The sequence below is a fragment of the Ischnura elegans genome, chromosome 11, assembly GCF_921293095.1.
Source record: "Ischnura elegans chromosome 11, ioIscEleg1.1, whole genome shotgun sequence".
NCBI classification, from domain to species: domain Eukaryota; kingdom Metazoa; phylum Arthropoda; class Insecta; order Odonata; family Coenagrionidae; genus Ischnura; species Ischnura elegans.
This window is the reverse complement of record NC_060256.1, coordinates 62,767,162-62,789,530: the sequence shown is the minus strand read 5'-3', so window position 1 is coordinate 62,789,530 and position 22,369 is coordinate 62,767,162. Positions and strand designations below refer to the sequence as shown.

At 38.6% G+C, this 22,369-nt stretch overlaps 1 protein-coding gene across 2 annotated transcripts in view; it reads left to right on the top strand.

Annotated features, from left to right (window-relative positions):
* LOC124167521 (5'-3' exoribonuclease 2 homolog) overlaps positions 1 to 22,369 on the top strand; it is a 320,190-nt gene that overhangs the window by 94,510 nt on the left and 203,311 nt on the right. Inside the window, exons 19-20 of one of the 2 annotated variants that reach the window (XM_046545457.1) lie at positions 18,778 to 19,232; positions 19,317 to 19,426. The exons of the other annotated variant lie outside the window; for it this stretch is intronic. Coding sequence (XP_046401413.1) covers positions 18,778 to 19,232; positions 19,317 to 19,394 — 533 coding nt within the window. The 3' untranslated portion in view covers positions 19,395 to 19,426. Of the gene's footprint in view, positions 1 to 18,777; positions 19,233 to 19,316; positions 19,427 to 22,369 lie in introns of those variants that run through there. 2 annotated transcript variants of the gene reach the window in all.

Here is a 22,369-nt window from a genome sequence, read left to right as displayed (position 1 = left end):
TGGAGTACAATTACAAGGCACATTTTACAATTTTCGTGAAAACGTGTGTCACGCTTCACTCATCACCCTCCTCACGTCGCTCTCAGTGGAAATTTCTGTGTTTGAAATTTCGTGCTTTGGGTGGCCTTAAAAGTCGCAGAGAGGAAGGAATAACAATGAATTAGCTGTAAGCTTGTTCTAACACCTGATCTTCCTAACCATTCTTGGTTGTGTGGATAAGGAGCTGCTTATGAATGACATTGTTGATACATGATGGGAAATACCGTTATTAGCATCTTATAAGTTAATTCAAAGTTCGAATGCCTTTTGCGGAAAGTAAAAATAACCTTACTACTAAAAGTCGTTTCCATTTTAGTGTTTTAGGTATGCCTGAAAACGATTCATATCCATTACATGAGCTTCATCAACTAACGTACTTCTTATGCGTGCCTATGGCCTGTTTTAGACCCACATCCGCGCTGCTCTTGATTGATACTAGAGGGACGCAAGAAAATTTTCGTTTCTGTGATCAAAATAATCTTTCCAAAATTACCTCTTTCGCGATTGTGACTCTTGGATGGTACTAATAATTGGCAGAAGTAACTGCTTTCCCATTTCAAGTTCTGAAAGTAATTGGTGGGATGATATAGTTATATAATTTTATTAGTTTCTTGCCCATATTGTGTACGCGTTACTTTCCGTACAATTATTATGGTACGGCATGTCTGGTATTGCTGACATATTTTGGAATGATTAGATTTAGCTGCTTTTTTGTTGCTCTAACAAGTTTAACTGATTATTCCATAATTACCGAATTCGTTGGTTTAATATTGAAATGTTTCACTGTCTTCAATTTTTAACCTAAGTCACGGTTTTTGTTTTCTTTTCTTCCATTTGGAATAGTTATAACGTTTTTTCTTTCAAGTAATTTACTCTCTCAACGATGGACTGCTGAAATTCCAAGTCATATCGCCTATTAGAGCCTATTTCTACTGAAAATGTTTTAGTGCCTCGCTGGCAAGTGCCGGGCCTTAAAGATCAAATAATGATTATTTTCTTGTGGGATTAAAAGGTTTTATTTGAATGCAAGCAATTAATTTTTGAATTTAGCATGGTGTTGCTGTGGCTTTGGTGAAAAAATCATCATGAACGGCAAAAAATCCGAAGAATGGTTTTAATCAGCTTGCCCTTCACTTGTCCTTCGACGGTTGTCTTCATCAGGCCATGATGTCTCATCATGTGGCTGTTGAAGTTGCCCTTTCTTCTTCTTAGGGTTTACAAAATTCTCGTCTCCTACTCTTCTACTTCACGTTACTTATGGGATCGATCCATTTTACCTTCATCTTTCTTCTGTCGCTCTGAATTTCGAGTTCCTCCACCCTTGACTTCTTTGCTGCTGTCATATTCCAAGTTTCTTAAGGCCGTTTTACACGGTACACGGAATTGCGCAGGTTAGAACTGCATTAATTTCTAAAATGGCGTGGAATTGCGCGAATGCATGAACGAAATTAAAACGGGCTATTTTGCCGTCTCGCATCCACGCATTCCCGCATGTGTTCTAGCATTTCACCGCTTTACACGACGCAATTTTGATTGCGCCTTCACACGTACGTTAGATTGCGCAATTCCGTGTACCGTGTAAAACGGCCTTTAAAGAATCATGCTCCAAATTTTCGTCATAATGAATTGGTATTTATCTAACTTTAAAGCTTAGTGTAAAGCATATTTCTACAAAAGAGAACCTTTCAACTACTGAGTTCTCTCATCATAGTGTTTCATACTGCATCATAAGATTAATTCTAGTAACTATTATTTTCCTCGGTGTCACTCTGGCTTTGTTCTTTTTTTGCCTTTTCCCTTCTGTAATCCATGTTCGTTCTCGAAATATTTTTTCTTTCTCTTGTCCGCGTCTGATTTGTTACTGTTGGTCGAATACCTTTGCTTGGCCCGCATGTAGTATGCTCTTTATAAGCGCGCCTTCGTGAGTGTTGAATGAATAGAAAACTTTGAGGAACGTTAAGCTTTGTCGTCTGTCGAATCTGCTTCGCTAGTTGTGACCGTGAGAACTCATATATTCCATTGTGTCGCGTTCCTGTGCAGGGCGGAGTGGAAACTCTTTACCAACTGCCTTCTCTTCTTCCCGTGCTGCTATCTGAAGGCCCCCTTCACTGTATAAGCTTCACTTCACCTCTGCGAGTCTGTTGCCCACCCTAAATGTACATATTTTTCGACTACTGCGAAGTGTGCCTTTCAATTATTTCGTCCGGCTGCAGAGAGTACGTGTGAGCTGAAACGAGTGGCTGTTGTTTCTAATATTATGTCTTGTGTCCACGCTTCTTACTAGCTAGTATTTCTGGGAAACCTTGAGAATTGGACGAAGTTATTCTGTATTGTTTAAGTTTTGTTTTTATGAATCCGAAGCTCTTATACTATACGCATACATTGGGAAGTGGGGAGCGGAAAATAGTATTTTGCGCCAATCATTATTACCTACATCTTTACCTCTGTTCTTGCTCAGCCAAATTAAGTTGCATCTTATCATGCAAATACAATATTGCTAGACTCAGCAAATTTTAATTTTGTTAGAGAATGTTTTACTTAATAATAGCATGAGATAGCACAGCAATTTGGCACTCTATTTACGTTAGTTGTACTTAATTGCCTTGCTTCCTTCTTAGAGTAAAATCCTTATTTTATCCCAGTTTTTTAACCGACTTGCTCGAGTACGGATCGCAGAGTTCTAAAAATATCGATCTACTTAAGTCACAGTGAACTACTAGTAAGTTGTGCCATGGAGTCGACATTGGTGTCAAGCTACCTTTTGTTACGACTCTTTGATCAAAGAATTAATAATCAAATAATTATGCAAGAGAGTCGAAAAATTATATACTAGTAATTAAAATAAAAATGAATATATAATTATTATTATTTTTAATAGTACTCACACAGCTATTATTCAGCGAGTCTTTCAAATTTTTCTTGGAACACAGTTTTTCTCTAGATACTATACCTCCCCATTTCACTGTGAATTCCACTTGTGTTATAAACATTTTATATTAGGTCTAATAAGTGTTGATGTTAAACATAGAAAGGCTTTCTAATAGTAAATTCCACGTCTCTCGCTGCGTAAGGTGGGAAATAAATAAATCTCTCTTGCTGTAAATTATGAAATTTAGAAAATCGCACGCATACATAGCTTAGTTGTGGCGGAATATGAGGAAAAGAAGAAGTAAATACTTGGTTATAAATCCACTAAGTCAGTAGCTTTAGCGAGCAAGCGCGAAAAATCCAGGAGATAAAGTTTCCAATATCCTCGCAGAAGCAGCCGCGCCGGCGCATTCCGTGCGCCACTGCGACTGAGATAGTAATATTTATTGCCGTAAATTGAATTATAAGATTGTGAAATTCGAATCCTACGTCTGAAATATTATCACCATAATGGAAATGAGCGAAGCAATCGCGCGGTAATGTTTCAAATTTCATCACACGAGCATGCGCTGGCGCGACTGAGGTTTGAAGAAGTCATCATTGTTTCCGTAATTTGAATCTCAAGCATTTTGAATTCGATTCATAATAAAGAAAAATTTTCATTGAAAAATTAGAGGAGTACAGCACGGTTTCAACCATGGGCAAGAGTGTTACAAAGGAAAGTGTATCCACTGGCACACTTAGTGCGCCAACGCGACAGACGTTACGTAAATATGTAAGGGAACCCTGGGCGGAACGGGGTGGCGGCGCGGAACGGGTAAGCGATTTTTAAGTGCATATAAAGCGGGAATAACTATAACTAATACAGATTTTTGTTGCTTATTTTAAAATCAACACCAGCCTGGACTAGATATCGATGGTTAAGTTCTAACGACATGTATCTCAAAATTTGGTCGGTCTTTGTTGATACTAATAATACTGTTAATAAAAAATAAAATTCAAGCAAAGTGCAACTCTTTGTTTGCAGATGCGTTCTTCTTTTTCAGTGTTATGTATTTTTGGTTTTTAATTTCAATTAAAATTGTGCAGAACAAAAAATTAATTTTTTTTCGCTCTCGTGAAAAGTTGCTATTTTTGAGATACGTGGTGTTAGAAGCAAGCCATAGATATAGTTATTGCCGCTTGCGCAGCACCTTTTTTCGCAATTAAAAAAATCCCTTACCGCGGTCCGCACCGGGTTCCCCTACTATGTATAAAATAATGAAACGCGAAAATTGATTCACACTTTTCACGAGTTGAAATCGTGTTTTAACTGAGGAAAGGAATCTCTAGCTGGAGGGCAAGATCTAGCAAACCAAAAAAGACTCTTCTGCCTTCTAGCTGGTTTCTTTTTAATTAGTAAGGGCTGATGATGGAACGCAACTCTGGTTCCGAAACGTCGGCCGAATAGAGACAGATAACCCGGCAAGAAACCCGAATAGGCTTTTTTGCAACTATTCGCCGGGAAAGATTAGATCTAACTTCAACAGCAAACTGCACTAGACTGAGGGATAGCTGAGACGCGGTGATATGCAAGGCATGAGTCAGTGATGTCATCAGCCACCGCCGTCGAATTTTCGCGGCGAATATTTCGAGAAGTAATTCGTTGTCTCGGGCTTGACTTTAGGCAATCTACTTAAAATAAATAAAAGTAAAGAAAACTGTGTAAGTCCCTATAAATATGAGCGAATTTGTGTAGAATTACTAAGTTTTCTTTACTTGTCATTATTTCTATAATTAAATGGGCGACTTATCGAAAAGCGGAATCATACGGGACTCTTCTATTTTACAATCTTAATCGCAATCGACAATAGGGGAGAATTTGCGAACGAGCCCATTCAGCGCCTTACTCTTATCGGAAGGGAGTGTTGCGAAGCCGACGAAACTGCCGTGTGACGTGATAGGGAGTTCAAGGGAGGGGGAAGGAGAGGTACTAGGTGAAGGTAGGCGGAACTGGCGGGGACACCCTCCCCCCGTCCCTTTTTTCCCCGCTCCCATATTCCTCAACCCGCCTCTCAGCCCCGCCCCCTGGTGTCGTGGAAGCACCACCCCTCAAAGTCTCTCCCATGTTCCTCCTCCCTCCTCACCGCGGTCCGACCGCAGTCTTCATATCGGGCCCTTCATTCTGCAACACCCCTCTTCCTCTAGGATAGACTCCAGTTAAAAGAGGTCCTTTGCTCACTGCATCTGCTGCTGCCTAGCCTTAGCCGTGCATTTCACTTGTAGCTTCAGCCATGGTAAAGACGTCGGCGGTAATTAGATTGCGTGCAGAACAGTTTCGTGGATAGATTTTCTGCAATGCGATGCGATTTTCTGATGATGTAACTGTTCCCGTTGAAAATTAGGATACAAATAAAGACTGGAGGTCCTTAAGCCCTGGAGGGCTCTTCTTCTGAGCATAATGTGACAAATATTAATTGGATATCATGGAATCACTCATCATATTCACTGATGAATGAATGTAACTATCAAATAGTCTCGTTTTCCGGGAGGAATAGAAGTGATTGTGTGCAATGAGTATTAAATTATGCGAAAAGTTGTATGATATCGGTTGTTTGGTAGTGTGTTGTAGGTATTCATAAAAAAGGACCCTGTACTACAAAACACAGTGATATCTCGGTAATCCGACACGTATGCAACCGTGGCATTGCCGGATTATCGGACACTTTCTGGAAACGAGCACAATGCAAAAAAAAGCTTTTTAGATATCGGTTGTTTGGTAGTGTGTTGTAGGTATTCATAAAAAAGGACCCTGTACTACAAAACACAGTGATATCTCGGTAATCCGACACGTATGCTACCGTGGCATTGCCGGATTATCGGACACTTTCTGGAAACGAGCACAATGCAAAAAAAAGCTTTTTAGATATCGGTTGTTTGGTAGTGTGTTGTAGGTATTCATAAAAAAGGACCCTGTACTACAAAACACAGTGATATCTCGGTAATCCGACACGTATGCAACCGTGGCATTGCCGGATTATCGGATACTTTCTGGAAACGAGCACAATGCAAAAAAAAGCTTTTTAAGGTATAATTTTGCAATTAAGTACACATAGTGACGCTAACTCTCTCTTCTGCTCAGAGTGTGAGTGAAGGTAGATAACAAAATTAATAATAACGGTTATGGTAGATAAAGAGTATAAATACTGGACAAAACTGTGGCTCTGCGAAGAACATTTCTTTTCCCGATTCAGCGGACCACGTAACCAAAACTTCATGCAAATTATGAACTGACGAACACCTACCTATATAATAAAAAATAATTATTATGTAGTGAAAAATCTTATATTTAAAACCGAGGAAATTGCATAAGCCAAAGATAGGTCGCCAGCCGTGCACGTCGGATTACTGGACGTGTCGGATAACCTCAAGGCTTGATTACAGAGATTGTACTGTGATGCTAAAACACGGCGATTGGTTGAATGGGATCGGGGATGTTGCGGGAAGAATGAAAGAAAATGGCGTTTGCCGATGAAAAGCTTATGTTTTTACGCTTTCGGAGCTATATCCTTATTTTGCGTGAGAATTTATGATATTTTTTCGGAGCATTTTATAATGACATCAATGAAGTATGAAATAGGTATGCTACCACCGTATTGCTGTTTGACCTACACGCGAGATTCGAAAAATGCATAGCAACCGAATTTTTGAAGAATTGAATTTAAAGATTTTTGGTTTCGAATTGTTTTATGTAAGTACTGGGAATTGGTTGGCGGCTCTTTGTTGGTTTTGGGATAGAAATTGTCTGAGAGAACCCGACCGCTTGCCTCAGTGCCTCCGCCTGCTTTAACACGACTACTGTGCTCTTCTCAAAGTCATTATCTCAGATGGAAAGGATTAGAGTTCGCTTTGGTTCTAATCATTGATTAAATTACTCTTTCCTTTTTGGCGTGTATCGTCTTCATAGAAAGCGCAATGGCTGTTGTAGGTATATGAAACATTTTCGGGCTTAATTGGATGTAATGCACTGTTCATTGCCAGTCAGCACTATTTTGTCGCTCTTGGAAAGTCGTTCATTTATTACATTCCTTAATGCTTCGTTGAGAGTCATGATTTTCATATATTTCCTTTTTCGCCCTGTGTATATGTTTTAATATAGAATTTTCCTGGTGTGTGCCATCTATTATTTTTAGAACTGGTCTTATTTGCTTTTCTGAAGTGAGTTACTGTTCCAACGTTCTGTTATTCTTTCCACTCAAAGTTACGTGGCGATGACATAACAATGAAGTTCATCCAGTAATTGCTTTCCGTTCGAAATCAAAATAGAAAGCAATCCTCTACATTTCAAGTTAAATACCATTCTCATTTTTTGCATACAATAATGTATTTATAGCTCCTTAAACAATTTAAACTTTTGGGTATCATACATACAAAATCAATTTTGGAGTTTTAGGTAACCACCTTGGAGGCCAGTTGAACGGATCACCTTCAGAAACACAATCTTAATTTTAAGCTTAATTCTACAATATTAATTGTTGCATAGCGAAAAATGTCTTTCAGATGAACTTAAAATGCATAATTAATATGCCATTAAGGTACAATAAAGGAAAAAAAAAACAATGGAACCGAATGCTCATAAATCTTCGGAGGACTGGAACGGTAAAGGTGGAGGAACTTATGAATAGTGAAATAGGAATTGTAATTTTGACCCGGGAGCACTTTCCTTTTTAACGACCATAATGAGGATTACCGATTCAGCGGTATTCATGCGCTGTGGTTATTTTAGGTTCATGGAGCGTTGATACCGTCTCCCATTACACGCGAATCAAAATAATTAAAGGGATTATGAAAATTGCAGGAGAGAGTTTTGTAATGTGCGTCAAGCGTGAGTGAGATTATTTTCGAAAAAAAAATGTTGGGCTTTATTCGCACGGTATAATCACAAAACCATGAGCTGGTTTGCGCAAGTCTGAGGGATATCAAAATGTTTTTGAGTACCGGAATGGAAGCGAATAATCCCGAAATCGAACGTGAAAGTCGCGACTTTCAAAATGGAATGTATGTATTCAATGTATGAACTGGATCCACTTCACGTTGCTTGAGTAAATATGACGGGATTCAGGGCCAGGCAGAGAATTTCCCATGCGTTAACATGGAGTTTCATGGAGCGAAATATTTGTTCCTAACGCTTTTCAACTTACGGACGAAAAAAGGCCTTTTTATGACAACTCACTGGGCATGAATTAAAATCTTCCGTTTCTTTCTGGGATTCGCACTCGTAATTTAAGCTAGTCAAATCTTCCCTTGTGTAGCAGATAGATGTAAGAATATTTTTTGGTTTCACATATAAGGATATTATTTGGTTCATTTTCAATGATTTCATCTTTCTCTCTAAAGTTGATTGGTTTCGCCAAAACTCTTTTGAATAAACCTTGTTGAAACAGAAACTTCATTTTCAAAGCTTTGAATCAGTGATAAAAAGAAGGTACTTACCTACTCGTAAGTTATGCCCTTTACGTACTCGTAAGTTATGCGCTGTACTTGACTACTTGAGTCATATATCTGTGAGGTGTCGCTCTAATAGTGAAATCAATATCTAATTGGCGACATTTTGCAAAACTTATCAGTACCTTCATGGCGAGATCAAAACAACAGAAATGAATGAACAAATTTTGATGGTAGAATTTTTGGATGTTTGTATAAATAAAGTGAGATACCTTACCGTTTTGGTCCCATTAGGAATTTAAAAAAATAGCTCAACGTATGAAAAGGAACGAGATAGATCCTGCGTAGTTTATTGTGTGTCTCCTCCGTAACATATTTCGGATATTTATTTTCTGGACCATTTCTGTAACATGTCTGTAATTGAAACTCATGATCGTTCATTTTGATTTTCACAAATCAAAACTATGGTCACCATTGAAGGAATGATCAACTGACTATTTATACGATTGCTTGGAAATTTTTTGTTGTTGATATATTTCTTAATGCGGGTGCACCTGATCGAAGTAAATATTTTCTCGTTATTCATATTGAACTCATTTAATATCATCGTTCATATTGTATTTGGTAATTTTGTAATGTAAAATTCGTTGAATGGGCGAGGAAGTAGTGTTTTTTTATTTGTTGGCTATCTATTCAGTTGACTCTTCAATATTAACCATTATTGGAAGGGGAATTGATTATAAGTGTGTTCGTTTTACGAAATGCAGCCAGTTAAGCATTGATTAATGTTAAGAATGATTTGATGCTTTCCCGGCGAATAATTTGAGTAATCTTTTCTCGGGATTCCCACCGGGTTAAATATTAGCCAACGTTTCGAGCTCCGACTGGGGGATTATCCTCAGGGCTTCTTACTTGGAGCTAAAAATAAAAGTTTGCAAAACTTATCAATACCTTCAAGGCGAGATCAAAATCACAGAAATGAATTAACAAATGTTCAAGGTAGAATTTTAGAATAGTTGGAAAAATAAAGTGAGACAGAAAAAAATAATAAGTCAATAGAGTTAGATTTTATAAGTTAAAAGGGAAGAAAGTTCTGATTCGGAGCTCCAAACGTTAGTTAATATGAATAATTTAACCGCGGTGGGAATCCCGAGGAGAGTTGACCCACAAACATTAATGTGTCTACCAAAACTCAAGGAACTGATAATGCTTGACTCCTCCTCTCCTGTTTTTTCACCTGACAAAGTCGCGAAGCAACGAAACTGGTCGATATTAAATTATTTATATGAAATCTCCTGGGCCTTTGGTTCGGCTCAAAAGACTCGCAATTTATTTCATCTACCATATAAATGGTATACTCTCATGTGTCAGCCTGGAGTGAAATTATTCGAGTCCCTGTGTCAATGTTCCCACTCAACCGCGAAAACCTCAAAACCGTGAATAAGCCGTGAATTTCGTCCACCGTGAAAAAGCCTGGAAGTAGCCGTGAAATTCGTTGTAGAACCTAAAAACCTCTCATACTTGGTTGTAGATATACAATTGACGGATCAGAAGAAAAATCGATTTTTCGATCATATTTCAAGGTCTGTCACTCGCAGACAGTGTCCAGGCATTTATCTACACACGTATATTCGAAGTGCAATTATTGTTCCGTGTGCCATGACGACACACAGACCTTAAGGCTGTTATTGGAAGACCTTTAACCAAAGTGATCATTAACCCTGGCGAGAAATCGGACACCTCTTCACTTCTCTTTCACCCTCCATTTTCCCACTCACAACCTTTAGCCGGCCCTAAATTTTGCTAACGATAGGCGATGTCATAAGAGCTCTTTCATTGCTGCGTTTTGCATTCTCGGCGTTTGTCGCATTTGCTCTATATTTTTAGTTAACGTGCGGCCGGTGATTTTTATGTGTTCAATATTTCTTCCTAAAATGGCTCATCAACAGACCGTGAATTTGACGCAATTTAGACCGTGAAAACCTGGAAAAAACCGTGAATTTTATAATTTAGTGTGAGTGGGAACCCTGCTGTGTGTTATAAGGTTTATCCTTAAACTATGTGGGTTTATCCTAATTCTATTTCCTAAAAATAATTTTTCCTTCGGTATTATTTCAAGAGTTATGAGTTTTCAAATCCATTGTCATAGTTGGATTCCACTTTCCGTATTGCATGATATCCTAACCGTAGTTAGAGCATAGGAATACAGATTTTAGCAATCTTGTGGTATCCCTTTTGAGTTCTTGCTTTTGTTCAGGATTGACCATATTGCTACTAGTTTTATCGTCATGGTGAACAATTAGAGCTCTCTAATCAAAGGAAGTAATCTTCATTGATCCTTATGTATAAAAATCTCGTGAATCTTGAAAATAAGGGGGAATGATGGAGGGAAGAAGCATTTAGCAGATATATTTAGCAGCATTTATGAGTGGTTGTTTTCCCCCAATGTGACATGAGTATCCTCAAATAAAAGTGCGAAACGTTGGAAAAAGTTAATGAGTAATTTATTTTCTAATCCACCCAACCTCTAGGAAATCATCCCCTTTCTTGCATAAACAACGTGTTTAGGAACCACAGCATAGCTATCTTTTTGTATGAATTTTATTATCTTAAGGTTTCCATGGCAACATTGAACATTTCAATGTGGGGATCGGGTTGGTGTGGTTGCTAGAGTGTTGGCTTCCCACCCGGTGGGCCCGGGTTCAAACCCCGGCAGCGGGAGAGAATTTTCAGAGACTTCCCGATCCCTGCTTGAATGTTGTGAGGCGGACATTTCAAGCGCAACACTCCGTCCGTCGGATGGGACGTTAAGCCGTGGTCCCCTTGGCGCCTTTCGTTAAGAGCAGGCTAATGCCGACGCCGGGTTTCTCTCCACTCTTCCTTACCTACCCTTACCTCATGGCGCAAATGACCTCAGCTGTCGGTCGCGTCCTCCAAATACCATACCATACATTTCAATGTTTTCCTCATCTTTTGGTTGCCGTGCTGCCACACCGAGCGCTCCGTTTAATTTATCTGAGGAAGTATCTTGGTGCGTGCTTGTAATGAATCACATTATTTGTCGCCCTTTAGGCACGTTTCCGCTGTACCGGTAAACCATTGTTACCACAACCAGCCAGTTGACAATAAAATAATTATTGCGCGCATCTTTTTGTGTTGTACGGGCAGTGTGTTGTTTGTGGTAGCAGAAACTTAAATACTTAATAGGAAACTTAACTATACTACTTGGATACATAGAAATTTTTTTTGCAATTTTTGTATTTTTTTCATTTCAATTAATTGTCGAATTTCTTCTGTTGCAAGAACCAATTGTCTTAGTATTATTTTTTCATCTCTGTTTTCTTTTATCATGTTTTTATATTTGTGCTTTTTTATTACACATTTCAACAAAATTAATGCAGCAATTGAAATTTCTGAAAACCAGAAGAATAAAAGACGTAAGTAAAGACTCATAAGAAAGTGACTTGATGAGGCAGTACCTATGTTGTTGGAAATATTGGATAATAATTCCAAATGTGTGTTAATAGAGTGTTTTTAGATTTCCCGAGCCTGGACTTAGAATTATTTAACAACTGGGTGATAAACTGGTCGACGATAGTTAGCTTTCTGCTAAGGATGAGTCGATTCCGCTTTTTTTCGATTGCGATTTTCATTCCTATTCTCTCAAATCGATTCCCGATTCTTGATTCCGATTCTTATTTATAGGAAAAGGTGGGAAATTAATTTGTCATTAGCATCGATGTAATTCATATCTAAGAATTGTATGAAAAAAAATAACAAAGACAATTACGTGATCCAGAAAGTATGTTTATTAAAAATTGCGAATTAGTGTAATAGTAATAGATATATCCTCAGCTTTTGTAAAAATAATAAACACTTAAATGTTTCACAAAAATTCGAACTTAATGCACAGTGTACAATAATTGTTGTTGTTCAAGTTAAATAATAAAAACTAAAATAACCATAGTTAATGTACTTGTACAGTGCGCAACGGCTCAGTTGGGTTTGATTTATTTGAATTGATTCTTTACTTTTACCTGGCCCAGATGAGGTCGCAATACGGCCCCCTCTTCCTCTGGGACAGGGCTCTCTTTACAAGGTTATGAATACGGAAATAAATGAGCACAGGCATCAGTAAAAAATTAACATGATGGTAGATAAATTTACATTATAATGTAGCTATGCCACGTTCTATTTTTTTTGCCATCTGTCGGATCCAACATCCTCCTTGACCAGTCGCGTCTCTGGTCATCCGACAGGGCGTTAAATGAGCGGGCAAAGATACATGTAAATGATCCCGCCGTACGCGAGGACCTATGGATTGGGAGCAGAATAGTTGGATGGGTGGCGGCCTTTATGCCCCAACCTTATAGTATTTCAAAATATTTGGCTTCCCAGAATCGATAATCGACCTACGAAATCGACTTGCGTATCCCTACGTTCTGCCCATTCGTGTCTTCAATTGAGGAGAGTACCACTCCACGGCCTTCGGTTCTCTGCTTTGCGAGACGCGGTCAGTTTGGCGCCGCCGTGGAGGCAGGGAGAGGGAGAGAGGCATTTGGGAGGATGGGAGAAAATGCGTGGGTACATATATCTATATGTCCTGGCTGTTTTCATTTATGTATTTGCGGAGCGTATGCCCGGGAAGCTCATCTCACTCCTGCTTGGTGTTTGCCGACGGAGGAAGGTTGTGAAGTGGCGAGGTGGCGGACACTGGCACGGCTGGTGGAATGGGGGAACTCAAACATTAACTAACCGCTAGTTTGGAGATCACCAGTTCCTATATCCCTCTCGGTCTTAATAGGACGCGGGGATCGGGTTGGCGTGGTGTCTAGAGTGTTGGCTTCCCATCCCGTGGGCTCGGGTTCAAATACTGACCCATTTTGTCGCGTGGAATTGCTCCTATAAATATTGAACGTCTTATTTCTTATAGAGTAGAACTTTTAACATTTGGAGTCATCTTTCCCCGGAGAGATATCGTAGAACTACAGATTAAATGCATAATTATTAAATATTAGCATGCCGACCCAAAAACCGCTGGTCATATCAAAAACCCTGTGTGCCAGCCGTTTTTGCTACTTTTCAAAAATTCATGAAAAAAAATTACTACTAAACTCCTGATAATTGAAAACATTATATTTCTGCTTGCTTATGCTATCTATCTGGTGCGAATGGAAAAAGCTGTACCAAGGAATAAACAGAGATACAGAGTAAGTCTAGTAAAGGAATAACTCATTTAAATTTTATTGAAAAGGGCATTCCGTAGTAACAGAAAATAACGTGATAAGCAGTTTTGGAGTTGTTCCACCATTCCGTCAATTGACGTGATTAGCACGCTAAGTGTTATATTGTTTTAAATGGGGATTTAGTCTTTACTCCCTTTATATACGCTCCTCTCTGACGAAAATAAAGAAATAGCAAGTTGTACAAAAAAAAAGAAGCGGGCATCTCCTCGAGGGCGCCACCTATTGGCGTGTTCGATTAAGTGCCATTTGGGATAAGAAGACGGCGTTGAGCCTCCTTCCGGCGGATGAAGAGGCGGCGGAGTCCTCTGGTGGATAGGCGAGTGAGTCTTCTTCTTGTAGGAGAAGGGGATCGATGGCACTTGGGGTACGCCAAGAGTTTTCGGACATCACGGCCGGCAAGTGGTCGGAGCAAGCGCTCTCCATCTGTCGTATAGCCTCTTCGCCTCAACTCTTTCCTCTTCTTCCTTAATTATTGCCTGCGGGGCCAGCTCCTTAATGATTTTTCCTTCTCTTGGTGATCGTATTTTTATTTTCCTGCGGCAAAAAAACGGATTCGTCGGTTATATTTTTGGTCCTAGCCAAATCGGATAAACAATTGTAAGGTCAATTTCATTGAATGGTTCAACTTCATGAGAAAATGTAAACAACGTATGGTAATTTGCATACTTTAATAAGTATGTAACTCCATTACCAACATGGCATGGAGTGTCGAATATCACATTGAGTGTCAAAACCATGGTCGGCAGTGGAGTATACTTATTAAAGTGTGAAAGTTACCATTTGTTGTTTAAATTTTATCATGAAGATAAGCTGAACCACACAATGAAACTGAAATTAAAAACGTTTATCTTGAAAATGATATGGAGTGTCGAAACCATGGCCCGTAATGAAGTTATACCTATATTAAAGAATGGTAATTACCATTTAGTTTATATATATTATCATGGATATATCGCATTTCCACCACGTCTTGATGATCGTATTTTTCTTTTCCTGCGGCAGAAAAACGGATTCGTTGGCTTAATTGTTGGCCCTAGCTAAATCGGATACAAAATTTTAAGTTCAATTTCATTGAATGTTTAACAAATCTTCATGGTAAAATGTAAACAATGAATGATCCCCACACTTAAATATATTACTCCACCCCCAACCATGGTTTTGACACTATGTCATTTTCACCTTGAAAATGTGGAGTTATTTATTAAAGGGCAACAATTACCATTTTCATAATGAGTATATCGAATTTCTATCGAAGACGTCTTTGCTATATAAATGGATTTGCCGATGTTTATTATTCTTGGTTAATCATAAAAAAACCAGGTTCAAATCACTTGAAACCGTGCGGTAAAACATTGATCGTGATTGAGCCATATCGGCTCGAAGACTCTTCTTGTATTTTCCCTCTTAATTTTGGTCAGATTTTTCATTAATGTTTTTGACGAAACCTTTTCTTGTAGCGATTAGTTTAAGCGATATGATTGCTGTCTTCGCTAAATTTTGGAAACAGGCATTTCAATTTGAAGTGATATTATGCATTATTTCTCCGGTAATTGCATTTGATGAGCTGTAGCATTAAAAATATGTAGTCATCAATATTCCTTGACAACACCCTCGTGAAACAAAGTTAAATTACGCAGGATATGGTTTTGAAGAAAACTAACGATCTTCACGGTCGAGTAGTGAATTTTTTTCTCGGAATATTTTTATGGCAGGACTACTATCTGGTGGTGATTTTGTTGAATTGTCTTCACGAATGTTCACGTATCTGGAATCATCTTCAAGGTGACGATGTTTCCTTGGGTCTAGGCCTTGTGTAATAAATAATTTTGCAAATGAACGATGTTTTATTTGCCATTGTGTGAAGTATTGATTCAGGGAAGATGATGAAGTAATCTACTACCTTCAATTGCAATTCGTTGAGAGAAAAAAAGCATGGTAAATACGTAGCCATTATTTTTTGCTTGATGGGATAAATGACCAAGTAATGACTAAGTAACTTGTTAATAGAATTGTTCTCCGCTCGTTATCGCTATGTCACATGCGATGTTCTGTTTCTCAATTGCTTGCCGCTTTTAGGGCGTATTGTAGGTAGTGTAAACGAAGCCTCACTCCCTGCCACACTGCGAAAATTTTTAACAATCAATTTAAATGTGTATTAAGGGAAACATATATATAGGTTCTTTGGCATGTTTTGGGGTATGCTTTTATATAGTCCCGTGTGTCCAAAGTTTGAATCTCCGTGCGACCTCTTGCGATCGTCCTTCCAGTCTCGCGGGAGACATGGTGGTTGGTGGCATCTAGGAGAAGCGAGCTCTCCCCTCTTTACCAAGCTACTCCCATCGCATTCCTCGCTCGAACTTGCCATCTTTTCGCAAAAAGGCTTTTTCCGAATGTCAACGTTTTTAGCCACCCACACCCTCCAGTCTAGTACGAACTTATTCTCAATCTCCTGCGTCTTTTTTTTTGTCGCGTTTCCATCTCTTGGTCGCTTTGGGATTCGCGTGTTATGTGTAAGTGAGAGAGAGAGAAAATGAGTGAGCTCACACAACGAAGCACTTTATTTTCTCCCTGCTCCCATCCATCGCCACCGTGAGCAAGCGGCTACCGTTCGTCATTTTTTTCTTTCTCTCTTTTTTTTTCGTCGAGTTTTTTTTCCCTATTTCTCCACACTCGTCCTGATGAACGCGTGTGTACTTTGTTTTCATTTATTTATTCTCTCGCGGCGGGAGATGGGCACTCAGGCAAACCACACTTTCCATTACCAGAAGGTTCCTCCTCCTCCTCCCCCTGTCTCCATCCCGAACGTAAGGCGCGGCACAGAATCTCCCCCCCTCTCGTCCATACACATCGTGGTGTGGGGATGGAGAAGTTGGTGTATGGAATTAAAATATGTGACAAAATAAAAAAAATGCGAGATGTGGGGTTTTTAAGGGTGGGGTAGTGATGGTGTGGGGATGGTTGGAAAAAATGTGCGTGCTGGTAGTCGAAAACGCGAGGTAATGCCGGGAGAAAGTGAGATGGACGGTTTATGTGCGTGGCGGGGAAGATATGTGTTATACGCGCGGAGTCTGTGTGGGAGAGAATGGCTCGGTGTCGGGAGAGTGTGGGATGAGTTTCCTAACGGGTCCGTGCCAACAACAGGGAAAGCCAGTGCAAATAATGACCGCTTGGTGCGCCAGTGTGCGAGCGAGGGAGACGAAGAATGGGGCGACGGACTATACGCGTAACGCACAGCCTGATTTCGAGTGCACTTAAGGCCACGGACGTTTGGTTTGTATCAACGCCCCGTCCAGGGAGCCTCACTCTTCCGGAAACAAAACACGGCACATGCAAGAGGGAGGGGGAGGAGGTTTCAAGAATTGCGCGGAGTTGAGCAGTGTGTGTTGGTATGGGCACTTTTTGACCGTGAGGCTCCACTGTAGTGTGAGTTAGGTGGGCGTGGTTGGCTGGGTTTTGAGTGTACGCGAGTCCCTTTCGCGGGCAAAAGAATTCGCAACAATGCCACGGGGAGGGAAAGAGTCTGAATAAATTCGCGCGTCCACAAAAAAAATTATATAAAGAAAGAAATACAAGCGCGAGGTAGAATGGGTGTATAGTGCCCTGGGCGTTAGTGGTTGGGGTAAGAGGAATTCCTTGAACTAAGGGGAGTGAGGGGAAACATTGTTTCAAGGAAAAAAAAGCTTTTTTTTGCGCTGGGAGAGAAACTCAATTACTGAGAAGACCGTTTGTTATTTTTTCCACGAGTCCAGCGTTGAAAAAGAGAGTGCCGGGTATTTATGAATTGTTAATTTCTGCAGTATCCGTTGGGAGGCGTTGGGATGCCTGGTCTGTGCCCACTCATCGATCGTGTGCTTTAATACTCTTCTTTAGATACTTGTGCTTCATTCTTGTTGATAGATCTCAAGCTGTCCGTCCGTTCAAGCTGTCCGATTACGGGGGATAGTGATCAAATCAGGGTTCCCACTCAACCGTGAAAACCTTAAAACCATGAAAAGGCCGTGAATTTCGTCTACCGTGTAAAACCTGGGAAAAGCCGTGAATTTCGTCAATGAACCTTAAAAATCTCTTAAATTTGATTGTGGAGTATATTTCTCTATGGAAGCGAGGCTTGGACGTTGACAGCAGCAGAGAAGTCAAGAGTGGAAGCATTCGAAATGCGGTGCTACCGAAGAATGATGAAGATAAAATGGATTGACCGTGTGAGTAACCAGGAAGTGCTAAGGAGAGTAGGAGAAAAGAGAAGCCTCTTAAAAACATTAAGCAGAAGAAGGGACAACTTAGTTGGCCACATTTTGAGGCACGATGGTCTGATGAAGACAATCGTTGAAGGACAAGTGGAAGGGAAAAAGGGCAAGGGACGGCCCCGAATGAGTTATATAGGACAGGTTATAAAGGATGTAAAAGAGAATAAATATGTAGCTATGAAGAGATTAGCGGATAGGAGAGAGAAATGGAGAGCTGCGTCAAACCAATCTTAGGATTGTTGACTACTGATGATGATGAGAATTACGATTGATAGATAAAAAGAAAAATCGATATTTTGATCATGATCCAAGGCCGACCTTAAAACCGTGAATAAGCCGTGAATTTCGTCTACCGTGTAAAACCTGAGAAAAGCCGTGAATTTCGTCAATGAACCTTCAAAATCTCTTAAATTTAATTGTAGAACTACGGTTGATAGATGAAAAGAAAAATCGATATTTTGATCATGATCCAAGGCCGAGTCACATGCGGGCGCTGTCCACCCATTTATCTGCACACGTGTATTCGAAGCGCAGTTATTGGTCCGTACGCTATGACGACACATTGACCTTAAGCCTGTAATTGGAAGACCGGTGACCAAAGTGTTCATTTTAGTACTGCGTTTGCATCCACGGCGTCTGTCGCGTTTTTTTTAAGTGTTAGTTAAAGTGCGGCCTGTGATTGTCACGTGATCAATATTTATATCAAAAATGGCTTTTCAACAGACCGTGAATTTGACGACATTGAAACTGTGAAAACCTGAAAAAAAAACCGTGAATTTTATTATTTAGTTGGAGTGGGAACCCTGGAAATAATTGATATATATGATGATAGTAGTGGTGAGATACATTACACAAATTACACTATGTAAACTTTTAGTCTTTAAGTTCTTTTCTCAAAAGTTGTACATTTTTTAATGTAATTAATATTTTGCATTACCTTCACATTTCACACGCAGACTTTCAAACAATGGCTGGAATCAACGAAGAAGGAGCACCATCCCTTTTTAAAAACACCAATCAAACTAGCATCCGCATTCCATCAACATCATCTATAACTGACAAAAATCCTGATATACCTACACCAATACCCTCACATCCAATGTCACCCTGCACTTCACCTTGGCCGCTAGCCGAGGCTCAAACCTCTGAAGTTCACCCGACAACCATAACCTCCATCCACCCACCCACAAAAAGAGCCATAGTTCAACACGATTACAATGCCACGTTACAAGGAAGCAACATAATATGTGAACTTGAAGAAGACACTTTGAAAATAAGGAAAGAGGTAGCTCTATTGGAAAGAAAAATTAAAGAAATAGAACTACAAAAGGCAACAGAAATATTAAAACATAAAAGAAAAATAAGGGAAATCGAATTGAAGGACAAAATGGAGGAGTACGCACTAAATCAGGTGGGAAAATTTAAATTTATTAGAAGTGAAAAAATTCAACAGACACAAGGAAAATCGCCTATATTTATATGTTTTTCCTCGCAGGCCATCCGGGAAAAAAGGTGGTCAGAACTTGGTTTACCACCTTCCACCACAGATGATACCTCGTCTAATGAAATTTAGTGTATCGTAAAAAATATCAGTATTTTTAAATTAATTGTCTCTCTTAACATACGTTCAGTTTATTCTTCAGTTTGTCTCCAGCTATAATTATATCTATTTTATGATTCACTGTAATTTATATGTTATTTCAATTGGATAAATCTGATGATATTCAATATGTTGACTGTAATATTTATTTTTGAAACAGTAACAATTTCCTCATTTTCCAAACTACTAATTGAATCTGAAATCTTGTATTAATATTACAAAAATCCACACCCAGTCCCTCCAATTATGGAAACCGAACTTAAGTCTTGTGAGCATGCTATCAAACTGAAGTCTTGTGAACATGTTATTTTCTATCTAAAGGAATAATTTAAGTTTACTGAACGGTTTAAATGTAACGATCGCAGAAAAGAAGTGAAGTCATGCGGAAAAATCAGCACAATTAAAGGTAGGCATCAGTATTATTATATTATTAAGAAAGTAACTGAATGGCACAGATTGGATATTAATTCAACAACTATGATCGATTAATTAGAATTTGCGGCATAAGCTAACCCAAGTATTAGAAATCCAAATAATTATACATCCTTTAGTAATCATAATAATTGAAGGGCACTCTTGCTCATGTTAGTACAGTCCCACGTGTTATCCAACAAACTGCACCTCTGAATTGCTAACTACTATTTTACATCATCCTAATTGCGCCTATGTCATCTTACTCAGTGTCAATCCTTGATGCCAGCCTCTTTGAATTTTAAACCAGGGCAACAGATGACTCTACTTTGTATCACCACTCTCAATCAGGAGGAGAAAATATATTGATACGGTCATATTTAATGGGAATAATTTGTAGTACTATGGAAAAAATGGTTAACTGAATTCTTTATTTTTTTCAAAATTAGAGGTAGTGAGCTATCAAAGAGGACGTAAAAATGGCTATTTATTGATATTAATATTTATATAAAGGAACAAACAAACAAAATAGACCTTTTGATCTTTAAAATGTTGACCAACTGCGTAGATTTATGATTTGTGGGCTATCGCAGCCATTAAAATTATGCCATCAGCAAAAGTCCAATCAGGAATTGTAGAAATATTTTTCCAAAGGTCACTGGCAACCACATGTACTTCAGTCCGCAATTTTCAAAAATAATTTAATGGACATGGCAATACCCAAAAAGCAACCTAGGACCTCTGATGTTTATTTTATAGATGAGTGATAGCTCAAAAGCTTTGAAAATGAAAACATATTATTAGATGCAGTTATGCATTGTTATCAAGGGGCCAAAAGAAACCAATTCTTATTGTTAGAATATAATCGAAATAAATCTTTAGAGCTTCTGGAACTATAATCTAACTGTAATACAATCACAATGAATGTGCTAATACGCTACTATCATATTAAAAACAGAGAAAAACCATGTACCTAACTTAAAAAAAGATATTATAATGGAATAAGTACATGACATGAAGTTTGTGGGCTAAATAATTGAAGTATCCTTAAAGTGGAAAACTGGAAACTCCATTTTTACAAGTAAGTTCCAAAATTGCAAAAATAGGTCAAACATTTCCTTTCAGAGATAAAACTTGATAACGAGAGTGGTTGTACATTCCAGTGCTGACTCATTTCTGGCTTTTCCTATGTTTTCCTTTCTTAATATCACTGGGCACTTAAAAATTTGACTTTTTCCATGCAGCAGTTCATCTTAAAGTAGAGGTAAGCAATATCACAGGGGTATTATTACGCTAAATACTTATTAGCAGAAAGTGTTAAGAATGACTTGAGACTAGCGGGTTTAATAAGTACGTACATTTGAGCAAATATTTATAAATTCATATGGGCTGTCGTAGACAGCGATGTAGGCTTAAATAAATCAGAAAAGGTATCTAAGAGATAATGGTGTATAAAATGCATCTATAAACAGTATGTGCATACTTTTGAGTAATCAAATAGATCACCTTTCCTTTTACATTACGAAATTGAAGCTTTCCTCCAGCAACAATCTATTATTAGGATGAATAGAATAAAAATAATTAATTAGATGTCTGTCTTAATCGTGACCATGTACTATAGTGCCCAATAGAACTCAACCTCAATGTTCAATTTTCCTTTGGCGGAGTGTTTTCGCAAACCTTTCTTCTTTGCCATTTAATTGTACCCATGTGTCATAAAATAAAAAAATGTGGTGTTAATCTTTCAAACATTTTCAACTGAAGATTATGGGTGCCGTGAAAAGTCTTGCTCTTCGAGACGGAGGTTTGTCCTTTAAATAGGATTCATTACCTTCAAACGTTTTCTATTTTTGTTGATTCGACTACAGCATTCTCTTTAGAAAATGGATGGTACAATAGAACATCATTGAGCTTTTTCTTCTAGTCAGTAATAAATGTCATGTCCCATTTTTTTTTCAAAGTCTCTTTTTAATTCAAATTCAAGGCCATTTGCCTCGCATCTTCGCGAAGGAAGCTTATTTGCACCCATCTTGCATTTTTTTAAATCGAAGTATAAAAGGCTTGTTTTTCTTATTCTGTAGTAGGCTTCCTCGATTCTAGAAAAACTTAATTTCTAGGAACGTTACCCCCGGGCGTCATAAAGGGTGCAAAACCTTGCTTTGCTCTCCGAGTATTCCAGAAATGAAACATTGAAACTCATTCCCAGTTTTGGTGTCATGATGTTTGTGATTAAAAAGGTATTAGTTGGACAAGCGTTCTCCCCCCTCAAAATGGTTTTTCCTGTCTGATTTATTTCGAGTTTGCTTCTCATGCTTAGCGCTGGTTGTAACATCTCTCCAATTACAGGATATCGATGGTCAAGTTCTAACAACATGTATTTCAAAAAATAGCAACTTTTCAGGAGAGCAAAAAAGCTTAATTTTTTGTAATTGTGCACTAAAATTAAAAACTAAAAATTCATAAAACTGAAAAAGAAGGTTACATTTGCCAACAAAGAGTGGTTTTTTGCTTGAATTTTATTTTTTAATGTTATTACA